The sequence below is a fragment of the Falco punctatus genome (assembly GCF_963210335.1).
Source record: "Falco punctatus genome assembly, chromosome: 6".
Classification (NCBI taxonomy): Eukaryota; Metazoa; Chordata; class Aves; order Falconiformes; family Falconidae; genus Falco; species Falco punctatus.
Genome location: NC_137585.1, coordinates 58,048,260 through 58,062,322, shown reverse-complemented (window position 1 = coordinate 58,062,322; position 14,063 = coordinate 58,048,260). Strand labels below are relative to the sequence as shown.

At 39.9% G+C, this 14,063-nt stretch overlaps 2 protein-coding genes across 4 annotated transcripts in view; one reads left to right on the top strand and one right to left on the bottom strand.

Moving 5' to 3' along the window:
* Positions 1-1,765: 1,765 nt before the first annotated feature.
* On the top strand, positions 1,766-14,063 carry LOC308066498 (uncharacterized protein; the record flags this gene model as incomplete). Its single annotated transcript, XM_080393864.1, has 5 exons — positions 1,766-1,938; positions 2,081-2,150; positions 7,730-7,782; positions 9,635-9,845; positions 11,757-14,063. 5 exons carry the CDS (start codon positions 1,766-1,768, stop codon positions 11,835-11,837), a joined length of 588 nt encoding a protein of 195 aa, XP_080249990.1. The 3' UTR covers positions 11,838-14,063.
* The window catches only part of LGR5 (leucine rich repeat containing G protein-coupled receptor 5), a 126,415-nt gene continuing 114,497 nt past the window's right edge, over positions 2,146-14,063 (bottom strand). For all 3 annotated transcript variants that reach the window (XM_080393838.1, XM_080393837.1, XM_080393839.1), the window contains 3 exons: positions 9,091-9,236; positions 8,003-8,086; positions 2,146-6,187 (listed from right to left, as the gene is read on the bottom strand). In XM_080393838.1, the coding sequence (XP_080249964.1) occupies positions 5,097-6,187; positions 8,003-8,086; positions 9,091-9,236 (1,321 nt within the window). In that variant the 3' untranslated portion in view covers positions 2,146-5,096. The remainder of the gene's footprint in view (positions 6,188-8,002; positions 8,087-9,090; positions 9,237-14,063) is intronic.

The following is a 14,063-nucleotide window of genomic DNA, read 5'->3' as shown; positions in this document are numbered from 1 at the left end:
AGTTTGATACTTTGTGCTGTGGCAGCAGCTTTCTTGCTGTCCAGTATATGTAGGCCACTTAGGCAGAAAGCAAACGCGGAGCAGCAACAACAGCAAGGAAGTGGTTGGTCTCAATTCATGATCAAGTATGACCACCAGGTTACCCAGGGATGTTCTCTGCCATTCTGGGAATGAGGTCTGAAGCCACAGGCCCAGCTGATACAGCATTTCATGTGCAACATCATTCTCTGTGCTTCTCTGCTAGTGTCTGCTAAGGCTTGGCCTTTATCCCCATCCACCTTTCTTATAGGTGACCCCATCTTCTTTATGGCTTTCACTTGTACCTCTGACTAGCTCTTTTTCCTTGCCCATTCACATATCTCCAACTTCCCTGAGAACAAGTTCCCAGATACAACTCAGTAATGTACCTAGCGTACCAGAGCAGTGAGCTGGTGGCTCGCTCCATCTGCTCCACCTAAATAACCCATCACATGAGCCTGCAGTAAACTCTCCTACAGGTGTTATTGCAGATAACACTATATGTCTGTGGCACGAGTGCTTTAAGGAAGAAGTCACCTGTACTTACGTGCGATAGTGCATTGCCCAGAACATCCAAGTTGTGACCACAAGTACTACTGCTCACTATTTGGTACATAAATTAATAAAAATCTTTCTTCCACGTACCAAGTCCCTTCTGCAGTGAGGCTTTCTCCAACAGCCCATTCATTCTTCGTAGTTAATTCTTTTCCCCTTCCGTGTTCAAGCCACAGTATTCCCCTTCTCAGATAACACAATTTCATTCTTCTCCTTTATGGCCCCCAGCTCTAATACTGCTTATGCTGTTTGGTACAAGTAAGTGCATGTGAAAGCATCTTTACTGCCTGGTTTTTTTACCATTTAAATCTTCTCAGCCATTACACCACTTCCATCCTTTTCTATCCACTTTGAGCTCTTCATCCTTCACAAAACTTCACCACCCTTCTTAATATCCCATAAAACTGCCTACTGTATCCTCTCTTGAAGCCTTCTCTCCTCCCTGGCTTATGAACTCCCCTGTGCTATCTTTGTCACGCTTCTGTTTTTTTTACTCCTAAAGATAATTAATGCCTTTCTCATCCCCACTCACTGCTGGTTCTGTCCCACCTCAGTAAGGCTATTCTGAAACTCGCCCAACAAAATTACTTCTCTGCGGGCCCTTCTGGCTGAAGTGACCCCATCCTCTCTAACCTCCTCATCTACGCTGAGAACCTACACACTCCCTGCTAAGATCAATTTACATCTAGGATCATTTTACTTATTTTTCAAAATCTTTCTAATTTGTTACTTACCATATGGAACGAATTCCTGACCAAACAATTGCTTTCTCAAGAGCTTTTACGTCATTGGTGTTTTACCTCTTTCCCTCAAATACTTCACAGAGATGACTTACAGTCTCTGACAAACGAAGCACATGTAACTGCCCTGTGCTGCTGTCCCTCCTAACGGAACGCATCCATTGTCTTGCCTTTCCTCGATGCCTAGATGACGACATGACTGTGCTTAGCTGCTGCTTGTCTTTAGTTCAACTGAGCCGTAACTTCCAGCGCAGCCTGAGCAACCTGACTCTTGCCAAGTCCCATGTTTTAGGGCCCCCCTTTCACTGGCCCTTAGCATCTGCATCCTATGGATTTCATACATGATGTGCTACTGCCTCTCTCCATGTATCAGATGAACTTTTCCAGCTGTTTGGTAATCCCCCGTCCTGCTTCACCTGCCACATAAGGGATAGGGGAGAAAATAGGGAAGCATGTGGGAGAATTTGCTGCCTCACCAGAAGCAGCAGCCTAGTGCAGCAGAACCTCATCCCTTACGTGGTTCAGTGCGGTCTGAGACCTGCTGTTCATGCATGCGTGCTCGTCGTCTGGCCTGGTGCATGCCCGTGTCACACAGTCGGAGGTGCCAGTCTCGCAGGTGGCAATGGTGAGCGGCCGTCACTGAGATATGGACAGCGTGCACAGGGAGCAGTATCTGTTGATAAGGGTCTGTGAGCAAAGTTTTGGTGAAAAACTTAGTCTGTCTTGAAATTAAACACTATTCTTTTTTTTTTTTTTTTTTCTCCCAGGACACCTAACGGAGCATGCAACCTGCAATTTATACTTCACCGAGAACTCTGGAAAACTAGGGAAGTTAGTGTAAGTATTACAATAACTTTGGAAGGAGTAATTGAGGATGCACGCCATTTTGTGAGGTGTTAGGTCCTGATTAAATGCTCTTTACTGTGTAGTCACATTTTATTACAACTTACGTATGTTTTGCACACTGATAGAAAAGAAAGCATGTCACCTATTTACAATCACTACACATTTACATTATATTATTTACAGATAATGAATTTAGTAATATATATGAGCAGAAAATATAGTAAATATCAATATGAAACTGTACAGGGCTTAATCTCATGTCCTTTACTGTGGTTGCATTTCACTGTAATAATAAATACAGTTCTATATTTACACATTTTACTTTAAAAATCTATTAAATGATTTTAACAATTTCAAGTTTACAATATCCGATCAAAATATTTCAAACATGCTTACAAAAATAAGACACAAAGCCTTTAGGACTTTCTGCAAGCTAAAACAGTTCTGATAAAACAGGCTTTCTTTAACTAGTCTTTAGAATTATAACATTATTTTGCTTCTCAAATCACTTTACAAACTTCTTAAATATAGCGAGCTGAAAGGAATTTCACTGACATAAGCAGTGCAGCACAGATGGACCCCAGTTAAATTAAAGCTAAGTAAACATGGTAATAGCTATTGTGCAATGGTTGACTGATCGTCTGTTTAATCCAAAGTGGTTTCAGGCATTGTTCTACAGCTGTACGCTGCACTGCTTAAAAAGCCACAGGAGATAAAGGATTAAGATAAGCACTCAGCTGACTTTATCATACATAATTTCGGCACCGGTTCATTTTCTTTTCCTGAAGGATGAACACGTCAGCCAAAGTCAACTGATGCCATCTGTAACTGCAAATCTAAAAATACGCCAGTGTGAATGGACAAGAAAATCAAGGCATATCTATCGTTGGCAACAAATTCTTCATTGTGAAAATCCATCCTGAGTCCCAGGAAGTTTTATATACAGTAACAGATGAACAACAGAGATCATCTGTAACTGATTACCTTAATTACTGGGCTAGCCTAATCTTGGTAATGTTAAAAAATTAGTCTCATTCACCTGGAGGTTGAATGGCCATTAACTGAGCAGTGAGGACTAGGCTATTAAATGTTACTCCTCGGGGAGCTATTTTTAACAACAAAAAAAAAGGAAACTTGTGCACTTTCATGTCTTAAATGATCAGCTTACTTGAGCAGAAGGTGCCAGGCCTGAGAAAAGGATACTGGAATATCCCCTGATGGCTTGGTCGAGGTCAAAGACTGCTATTCTAGGGAAGTGAAGGTGGCTGCGTTGTCTGAGATATTTTGACTTGACAAAGACCTGAAATCTCTTCTCTCTAACTGGGATGCTTCTGATGTGTAAACATACCTGCACTGATTCCGCAAAGTATTAACAGATTTAAAGCCAGAGAGGAACGCTGCGCTAATCTAATCTAAACCAAAGCCATTAGAAGGCCCTGAATTCCAATAGCTGCTCCAATACATTTTTTGGCAATATATCCAGTTTGAATTTAGAGATTTTTGATGACAGAGTTCCACTAGCTGATGACTGTCACTGCCAACAATTCACACCTTTATTTCTATGCTGCATATCCCTAATGTCTAATTCCGATCTATTTTACCAGATTCTTCTTTTGAATGAGTAGTCCTCCGCTCTCAAACTTCTGTTTCTCAAAGTAGCTGCTTATAAACTGTGATCAAATCACTTCTTTCTTAAGCTGTTTTAAGTTTATGATATTCATATCCTTTTCAATTTCACAATCTTCTTTACAGCATGTGAATGCAAGAACTGTTTGAAATATCCCAGTAGTGCTTGCATCAGTGCTAAGAACACAGATCATACAGTCTCTTCACTCCTTGATATTGCCTTGGCTAAGGATATTGGCTGTCCTTGGCCAAAAGGACACAGTGGCCTCTATATCTTCAACTGGCTAGTGACCACGAACTAGAAGGTTTCTAGAATCACTGTTTCGCAGGACAGAGATCATGCCATGAACAGGACGACATTTTTTTGTTCCTAGACAAATTACCTTAAGTGAATGTTTCTATGTGAGTGCCTTTAGTGTCCTTTAATTGCCCTAAGCATGCCAGTCTTTTTTTTATTGATGACTTTCTGTATAGTATTTTCCACCCTCAAATTCTATAAGTCATCTGATAATTTTATCAGCAGTAATTCTGGGAGTAATTCTACTGGCATAGTAGCAATTCAGGACTAAACTGTGCAGAACCTCACTAGAAAAATATCCACATGACAATAGCTTGCCATTTACACTTACATTTCAAGCACTTAACAGGATCTTAATTAACTTCTTTCACATCACGTTAATTCTGTAGGTTTAGCTGACAATTAAAAATGCTTTATCAAGTCAGATGGCTTCTAAAAACCAAACCAAATGTCAGTTAAACTATTAAATCAGTTTTATCAAACATGGAACTTCATCAAAATCTATTCTGCAGAAACCTTTAGGACTTGAACAGGACTACTCTTCCATTTAGACACCTTGCTGAATGCAGGCCATACAGAGATGCTTATAAAAACAACCATGGCACTGAAAACCTATTATTAAAACCAAATTACAATAAACAGGAATAAACCCACCAGTCCCTGAAAACAAACTGTATCAGGTGATGCTTTGAAAAAAAGTCTTACCAATTTAATATGCTATTTTTGCTCTTCACCAACTGATGCCCTTTCTGAGTAGTTCTACTTTAAAAGAGAGCAGCTGATACAACTGGACAAAATGCAGAAGCTTTCAGTTTCTTCATCCCAGCATTTCCAAAGTAGGCTGAGAAGGCTCATGTATTGGATTTTCAGCCTGCTGCAAGTTTTGTCATTGTCTGTTTTCTGACGTGTGTAACAATAATTCAGAGGCACTCTCTAGCTTATATGCACACATCAATACTTGCTTTCAGGATTAAAAACTTTGTAAACAGATATTTTCTTTACTGCCACTGAAACTAGCGACATGGAACAAACGCAACTGATGAAAGATTGCAGCTTTCTGTCATTTGGTACGACGATGGCATTAGTGAATTGCTGGTAGGCATATCATATGATATGCTGGCACTTGTGAAGGTTACCAATGCTTGTGTTGAGTCACAAGATTGTTTTTCTATGTCTTCGGAATTCACAGAGATCAGGCTAGCATGTTTTGATCTCCTCCATAACAAAGTTTGCTTTCGCAGACTTCCCAAGTCCTCCTTAAAGTGTGGATTGAAAAGTATATAAAGGAGTGGGTTTAGACATGCAGGCAGTGGGACAATCACTAGCAGTATTGACTTAATCACTTCTGGGCTGATAAAAGTGAGGTTTAGTAAGGAGGAAAAAGATAAGAAGGCCACAGGGCAATAAAGAATGCAATTAGTGAAAAGTAGCAAGGCTATATGTTTGACCATAGAGCAATCCCAAATGCTGTCTAGTTCTCCCTTTTCTAAACTACAGTAGAGCTTTGTGTAAGCAATAGTCATTACCAGAAAACAAAGGGAGTTCAGCAATACCAGCGCTACCATGTAGCCCATAGCAGTGGGTTCTCCAAACGGTAGTGGCAAACAAAGTGGAGAAACCCCATACTCACTTCTAGTGAGGAGTGGTATCGCTGCAATGATTAGTGCCAACATAAAGCAAAAGAAAATGGAAAATTTTACACTAGCAATGGAGGATTTTGTTTCGAACTTTGTAGCGTGTTTCACAGAGAATGCACGTTCAAGTGCAGCTAAGGTAAGAAGGAAAATGGAAGCCTCTGAAGCAAAAATGGAGAGAAGGCCAGTTATTTGGCAACCAATTCCACTTTCCCACCGTGCTCCGTACTGAGCAAAGCTCCCAAAAGTTGATGCATCCACGCTAGCCAGCACTCCGCTGGCCAGACCCATCAAGGCATTTACAATAGCTATTAAACCAATCAAAAGTTTTATGGAGGACATACACAATGGAGATCTGAAAACTGTAGCAGACACCAGTGCATTGCAAATGAAGGTCAAACCCACTATGGTCCACACTCCAATTCTGATCAGCCAGCTACCAAACAGATGGTCACATGGTTTGAAGGGACCTGAAATGACAAAATAGAAAGGGCAAGGGAAACCCATGTAAACTGAAAAGTAATTTTGTGCTTTCTAAGATGTTAAATTTCATGTGTCTTGCAGGTTCTCAGCACAGCCAAGCAGTGAATTTCAGTCCAAAAGGGGAGCTGGAAATTTGCTTTTCCTTTGGAGTAATCTGAGACGTTGACAACATGCTGCTAAATGCATGCTGCATGTTGCATTACTGGTGCACATGAGTCTTTGTTCCTCAACTCGAACAGTCTATGGGTTTCTTTTTGTGCCTAGCAGTACAAGTGCAATGTGAACTTTCTGTAGTTTCCAGAAATTCTGAGATGTTTGTCGGTGTGTAAAAAACAAAAGCTGAAAAAAACCACCTCTCACTAAACTAGGACAAGCTGCTAATGAGTCCTGGTGAAGTGTGACGTAATGGGTACAGACAGATGCACTTTGGCCGCCTTTTAACATGTCATTACGCAGTCCAAGAAAATTGAGGCTGCCTTTGCATTTGGAAGTGCTGCCTTTTTGGAGGGTCTTCTGGTGACTTGTGGCTAAAGTCAGGTCATTATGATAGAAGCCTGCTGTGTATTCTCATAGAATTGAGGTGCATATATTGTGCCATTGAAGCTGAATGCTCTGCAGTCTGAGAAACATTATTTATCTTGGTATGAGCCAGCTATACTCCTTCAAAGCAAGTCCGTCACAGTGGTCTGTGCTTCTCCATGAAGACACAAAGCCCTCAGCTGAGATGCACTCCATATGACTGCAGCTGTTGCCATCAAGTAGGCTTCTATTGTGTCAGTTTGCATGTTTTTCTAAGATACCATTAGGAAGATCAGCATGGAAGCTAAATTTTCTCTTGGGTCTGGTGATAACCTGCCTTGGAGACAGCAATGTTTTTGTGAACTCGGTAGTTATATTTAGGCCATAGGAGAATATGTGATGGTCAAATAATTCTAAATTCTTTGGCTTCCTGCCTTTTCTATTCCTCTTTACATAACTTTAAAAATTTTGTTATTATTTGCTGTTACAAACAAGGATCTTGGCTTGGAATGAATGCTGACTTACGAGTTGTCACTTGGGGTTTTTTGTTCATGTTTCACAATGAAAGACTGGCTAGGGAAAATGTTTGCTGAATCAAGCAAGTAAAACTTATGACCATGGCTGTTAAAGCTAGAAGTGACCTTTCAAAGACATGTTTCTTTCCTTGCCTTAAAGGAAAGTTTCAGTGGAATTGGTGGCTTGTAGCTTTGCAATTCAATCAATGCATTTTTTTTCCTTTCTGCCACACTGTGAAGCCAGGGATGCACCATTCCATAAGAAAAATGACAGTGCTGGGGGTCCTTTGCGATGGACTGTGTACACCAGTACAGTAGTGCTTGGTATTTCCTAGACATTGAACTAAACTGTGTGTTGTTCAGGAATCTCAGTTTTAGAATAACTCAGTGAAGTTCACATGAATTACTTCAGGTTTGCAAAAGACTGAACAGATTCTGCTCCCCTTTATCATCTGTGTCTTGGTAGAACAGTCTTTGCTCTCTCATTCCCTTAAGGGGATCAGTTCCTGTGAAAAGGGGCCCAGAGTGAGGATCTGCTTCAGGACTGGGTAAAACTTTTGTTATGTTCCTATATGGATTTAGTAGCTGCATAGTGTTCTGGACTGCAATGCAAAATGTTATGTTACTGTGCCAAGTATTTGTATTAATCTCATCAATTTATTGCAAAACATCATGTTACAATCCTAGTATCAGATTCAGAGTTTGCGCTGCATCTAGAATATCTGGTAATACTGTGCTTGGACTCCTATCTGTCTGGCAGTTTCATACCTGGAGAAGGTGAGCATTGCACTGAATGATGAGCTTTCAAATCTTCTTCAAAGTCAAGAAAAAAATCTTCAAAGTCACGCTCATCTGTGGGAGAGAAAATACCCAGATTTGATATTGTAATTTTCAGGAAAACTTCTTTTAGTACAAATTGCAAAAATATCTGTGGTATTTAAGGCCTGGTCTTGTCCCTTTGCCCGCCAAACTGCGAGCAGAAGCAGATGCATGCCTACCTGGTTTTGAAATACTGTACTCAGGATTATTTAAAAGGTTACATCACTTCTCTGAAAATAATCACTTACAGATACGGTCTCTATTACCTAATTTGCAGTGTGACGACTGCCTAGGAAGGAGTTCAAAATATGAATTCTGCTGTTGCACCAGGCTACTAAGAATTAACCCAAGTTTTTCTGTGTTCCTCACGTCAACACCTTACCACATATTCTTGGCTCTATTTTTGCTGGGGCTAGCCCTGAACTGAGACTTAGTTTGCAGGAGCAGAGATGGTACAGAAAGCAGCAGGATGGTATAACATGTATAAGTGCACCTACGTAACAGGTAACAGGTCAATTAACAGACCTTGTGCTGAAGGGGAAGAAAAATATAGTAGTCATCTGTCCTGGAGAGCAGATGCCCTCTCTGGTACCCAGGAAGTGCTGGGAAGAAAAATATCAACAGCTATGCCAAAGTAGCCATGTAAGCTCCACGACTCATCCTGAAGCATGTGGGCAGCAGGAGAGCCAAGGGTGCATTGCTGTTTCCAAGACCGCCGAAAAACTAGATCTTTGCTGGCCTGCTCTTGGGTGGGGTTACATACCAGCACCACTTCCCGGTCTCTGACATAAAGGGAAGATTTCACTTCCCACATTATTATAATTATTTAGATGGAAAGATGAACAAGTGAGATTTCTGAAGAAAAGGCAGACTTGAAAAAATGAGTTTGCTAAGTATAAGAATGCTTGAATAACATATTATCAGGCAAGAGAGAGGGAAAGGCTGCCTCCGTGACTGTAAAAGAGTATTGGAGTTGTTTAACATCACGGGCTGCTCACAGCCTTCAGGTATATTTAAAAGCCAATGATGACAATTACCGTGAATTTGTAACAACCCAGCATCCTTTCTGTGAAAATCGTCAATGCTGCTATTCTCATCTTTGTTCCATTGGCTGGAAATTTTGTAGTGGCTCTCACAAACTCCAAAGGCACAGCACTGATAAGCATAAGGCATTTCCATGACCCTGTAGAAGAAAAAAAGGAAGCATGCCATGATACTAGTTTAGCACCAGAGTTACTGGATTGTACTACTCCTCAACTGTTAGCACAAAGGAACTTGGTGAAATAACCACGACTGAAATACCTAGGGGTAAAAATCAGTCATCGTAATACAAAATGAGGACTCAGAAATAAAATTCCGCATCACAAATGCAGGTGATTTCTAGGCTAATTTTAGTAAAGGCACAATGAAGTTTTCTTATGCATTTTCATGGGAGATATGAAGGTAGGAGACGTGTGCCTTGCTGATGAGCGAATGTTACTCTTAGAGCTGTATTTCTGTTATATGATTTTGAATGATTTTACAGTGTAACTCAACAGTTTCTCTATGTTACTTTCTTAATGTTTTCTCTTAAAAAAGCAGATCCAAAGATCACAACTGCATCCACCTTCCTAACAGGCAATACCAAAACGTAACTTCCCAAATGGAATTTCTGCAGTTTTGGGAGGATGAGATCTTTTGGAATTCAAACTTCATCCACATCTTTCCACATCCAACTGTTCTCACAGTAAGACGGCAAAAAAGAGATTGTCTCTCGTGCATGGATCAAGAAAGCAGTGTTCTAAACCACGAGGTGAATGAATCGGGCACTGTGTGTGAAAACAGATATCACTGAGGAAAATATTTTACTTTATTAATTGTCTTAGAAATGAGCATGGTCATTGCAGGACACTGGATGCTCATTCCTAACTCTTTTAAGATCATTGTTATTCCTAACACATAGCTGAGTATAGGTCAGTGAGTCTCAATGATTTTGAGGGTTTCTGTTGTCAGAAAATTGCTCATTTCTGGTATATTCTGAACTTAATTCCTTTGGAGATGTGCAAATGCTGGGGTAGCAAAGAACTACATATATCCAAGTTCTGTAGAGTACTGCTTCTATTCCTTAAAAAATATTTTATGCTTTGGAAGCAGAGATACTTAATTTGCAGAGTTCACCAATAGTACACAGTAAAACCTAACAACTCACCTTAATTCCAAAAGCCCAATAAATGAAAAAATTAAAAGATAAAGAAATGGTTAGAAGTTATTCTGACTTAAAAGGAATAAAACAGAACTAGGTCCTCCTATCACATTACTTTCAACAGGCTAATCACATAAATTAACATAATGAGCATTGCAAGCAACGTCTAACCCCCTGAAAAATCCTCAAAGAAATCAGTCTGAATCGAGCCCAGTGCCAACAGGACTTAAAACTTGCGTGCCAGTCAGAAGCTTGGTACAAAGGGAAACAAACAGAACCCCAAGCTCTAAAGTGATTTTTAAATTAGTGCATTCTGGGGTATTTAGATTCTATATACTTACAATATTGTTGCTAATTCCCAACAGAAATACAAAAGGTACAGATACTGTACCCAATACAAAAAGCTACGTAAGGTATTTTGAAGGTACTCAGTCCAATAAAAGTTCAAGATAAACCAAGATCTAACTATCAAGCAACCTCATGCCAGCAGATTTAAATATTTAATTTCTAACTAATTTCTGTGTATGCCATCTTTGAAAATAAGGAATTGTCTTGATTAAACATTTTGAACTTATTTCCCAGAAGCGATTTTAAATATATTATTATCATTAAACCCATAGGTTACTAGACTAACAATCTCAATCCCCAACTAGAAATGCCCCTTTTCTGAAAAAAAATCCCCATAAACACCAAAAAATTATGAGAAGATACACTGACAGTTCTGGAAGGTTATCACTGCCACTTGTGGCTTCAGACCTTTTGGAAGACATTGACACAGCTGGGGCTTTTTTAGGCTCAGGGGACTAACGGAGATGTATTCCCTGGTTATTCCAGCAGCCCTCTGTGCTTAATAATGACAGATGTCCAGACGCCGCTGCACTCCGACCAGCCTGCTGGTCTGTCATACGCTGGAAGTGAGGACCTCTCACATTGTACTGGTCCACTGCTTCAAGGAAATAGCCAACCCCTTAAAACCCCACTTTTGAATTATCTTTAAAGAGGAAGACTCCCATTTCTTAAGCTCTCTCTAGATCTTTCTAGCACCCTTTCTTAAACTGAACACTTTGAGTTTCTTTCCCTTGAGTTACTAAGTAATACATACAGGTCTCAAACTGGTGAATGCTTCTGAATCTGTGTGCGAAGTGTAACTGCACAGAATGACTGGGACCCAGAACACAGAGGACAAAACATTCTTTGCAATGCAGAAAAAATAGTATCAGCGTTTCTTGGTGACAGAGGAATTTCTTTCTTGCAAAAGACACATTTAACAGCAACAACAACAAAAAACCACAAAACCCCCCCAAGCACAACTGTCAGCTATATAGTGCTGGAAGCAGTCCTTTTTACAAATGATGCTTATTTGATGAGGGTGATTAGATTTGGACTTTGTCAAATTAAACTCTTTTAGAAACACTGGCTGAATTTATTTTTATATTCTGCTTATCTTACTGATGATATCTAGCCTTGAGAATTTTCTTCCTGCAGCAAGTAATGCCTCTTTTTTTTTTTTCCTGTTTTTAGATTAAGCAGCAGAGATCACAAGCTCATTTTCCACCTCACAAAGGTGTGGGGCTGATGGTGAATGGGAAGGGACAGTTATGAAGAAAATACGAGCAAATCACGGAGTTCTTTACAGCGCTGAGTCAAAGCATCAGATAAAGAAGGAAGGAGTGGCTGGCAGCCTGACTTTACTGCCCCAAAGCTTGCCATAGCAGGCTCAGCTCAGCTCTGTAGAGCATTCTCATGCCATTGCTGAAGGTGGGGCAGAGGATGCTCGGCTCTTTGATGTGTCTGTGTATTGAACAGCAATGACCCCTTTAGATAAGCAGGAAGCTTTTACACAGGAATTTGTTTAATGTTGTAACCCAGTCCAGTTCCAACAGTTACAAAGGGTGAAATTTCCTTTTGTTTTAGATCTCCGTTCAAGTTTGGGGCTTCATGCATTGCCTGCGCGGTGATCCTGTGTAAAGTCCTGGCCTCATTTTGATTTACGGTCAAAGCCCTATAGACTCCAGGTCAGAATTTTACCCCATTCTCTCCTGACTGGCTATAACTGGTTCTTACAGATGTTAATCAACTCTAGATAAATTAATCATGCTTTTTGCACCTTTTTTGAAGACTTAAGCTACTGTCTGACACATCCTTGCTAACTACTTACCCAGACTAACTACACTGTAGTTGCATTTCAGCAATGTACATAATTTTACTGGTGGAAACGTCATATGAAGCGTAATTTTGATAAGAGAATTAAAAAATCTAATCTTACATAATTCAGTTGAATAGTGGCTTATTCTAGGACTACTGCAGCACCTCTCATGCCTTTGGCCATGGTATATACATCACTATATATTTGCTACGTTGAAGTAATCTATTTTCTTGTGTTCACATTCTTTTAAAGAACCTTCAGGTATTTTAGAATTGTCACCTGCCTCAAAATGTGGGCAAAGTCAGTAAGAGAAGAAAAATTATGGCAGAAGCTCAGTCTTAGCCATTCATGATTTCTTATGGTACTTGCTTCTGAGAGCAATCTGAAGGTCTCTAGTGTAAGAGAGGTGTGAGGCCTCTAGAACTTTGAATGTCCATGTTATAAAGTACCTACACTGTGATGAAGTCACTGCCCAATCTGTTCTGTGACAAACTAAAAATACATGGTTTAAGACTTTTAAGGCATTGTTTTGTAACCTTGGAACCACTTTTTGCAGCTCTTGTCTCAGTTTATATCAACGTGCCATCATAGAAGTGTTCTAGTGTGGATCTCTCCAGTACTGTACACAGAGGTTTAATCAACGCTGCACTTCTGCTGATGACTCCCTTACTGATAACTCCAAACACTCCACCCCTTTTCATTAGTGGTAATGTCTTCTTGAGTTGTCTCCTGGCTAAGACTCATGGGACTTTTCCAGTGCAAAGGGCCAATCTAGTAAAGACATAAAGATGGAACCTCCACCCTTGGAGATATTCAAAAGCTGTCTGGACACGGTCCCGGGCAACTGCTCCAGATGAACCTGCTTTACCAGGGGTGGCTGGACAAGATGACCTCCAGAGGTCCCTTCCAACCCCAACCAGTCTATGATTCTGAAATTATGTGCACAGTTTAATTGTTTTGAATTCTATGATTTCAAACCTTTTACAGTAAAACATACACAAAAAACATGTTGCACTTGGCATCCTCTAATTAAAATATAAAAATCAAGGCAGAGTTAGGGGACACTCCCAAGTACCCTGAAGTCAGAGGCAAAACTGTCTTTACTGTGATTTCTCTATAGTCATCTAGTGACTGGCAGAGCTGCAAATGATCTCTAGAGAACATTTCCTTCCTTTATCACAGAGCATCCAGCAGAAAATTACCAGCATCAAAATGTTTTAGTAATAATGGCAAAGTATTATCTGAATCTTAATCAAAGGATTACAGAAAAAACATGTTCAAACAAAAGAGGTCAAATGTTTTGGAACTTCAGGAGTATATTCTTCCCTTGGTATTTGCTGTGTTCCATTAAAAATAATGGAAGTTCTGTAAGCACAATCCAGTAGAAGAAGGACATATCACTAAGCTTCTAGCAATATTGTTTTAACAGCTTTTGAAACATATCACTAGGAAGCAGATGTGGCTCGTATTAAGAAAGTACTGGAGTTAATATTTCAAAACTCTTCATAGTTCCTTCAGGTAAAAGTAAGCATAATAAAAAAGTTATCATTTTTGTCATATTTGCTTTAGTTTTAATAGCACACATCAAAGACTGACAATACGAAGTAACATGCGTTACACACTGACACACCTTCCATTGCACATGAACACAAATGTGACTTATTAGTTTTAATGATATACTC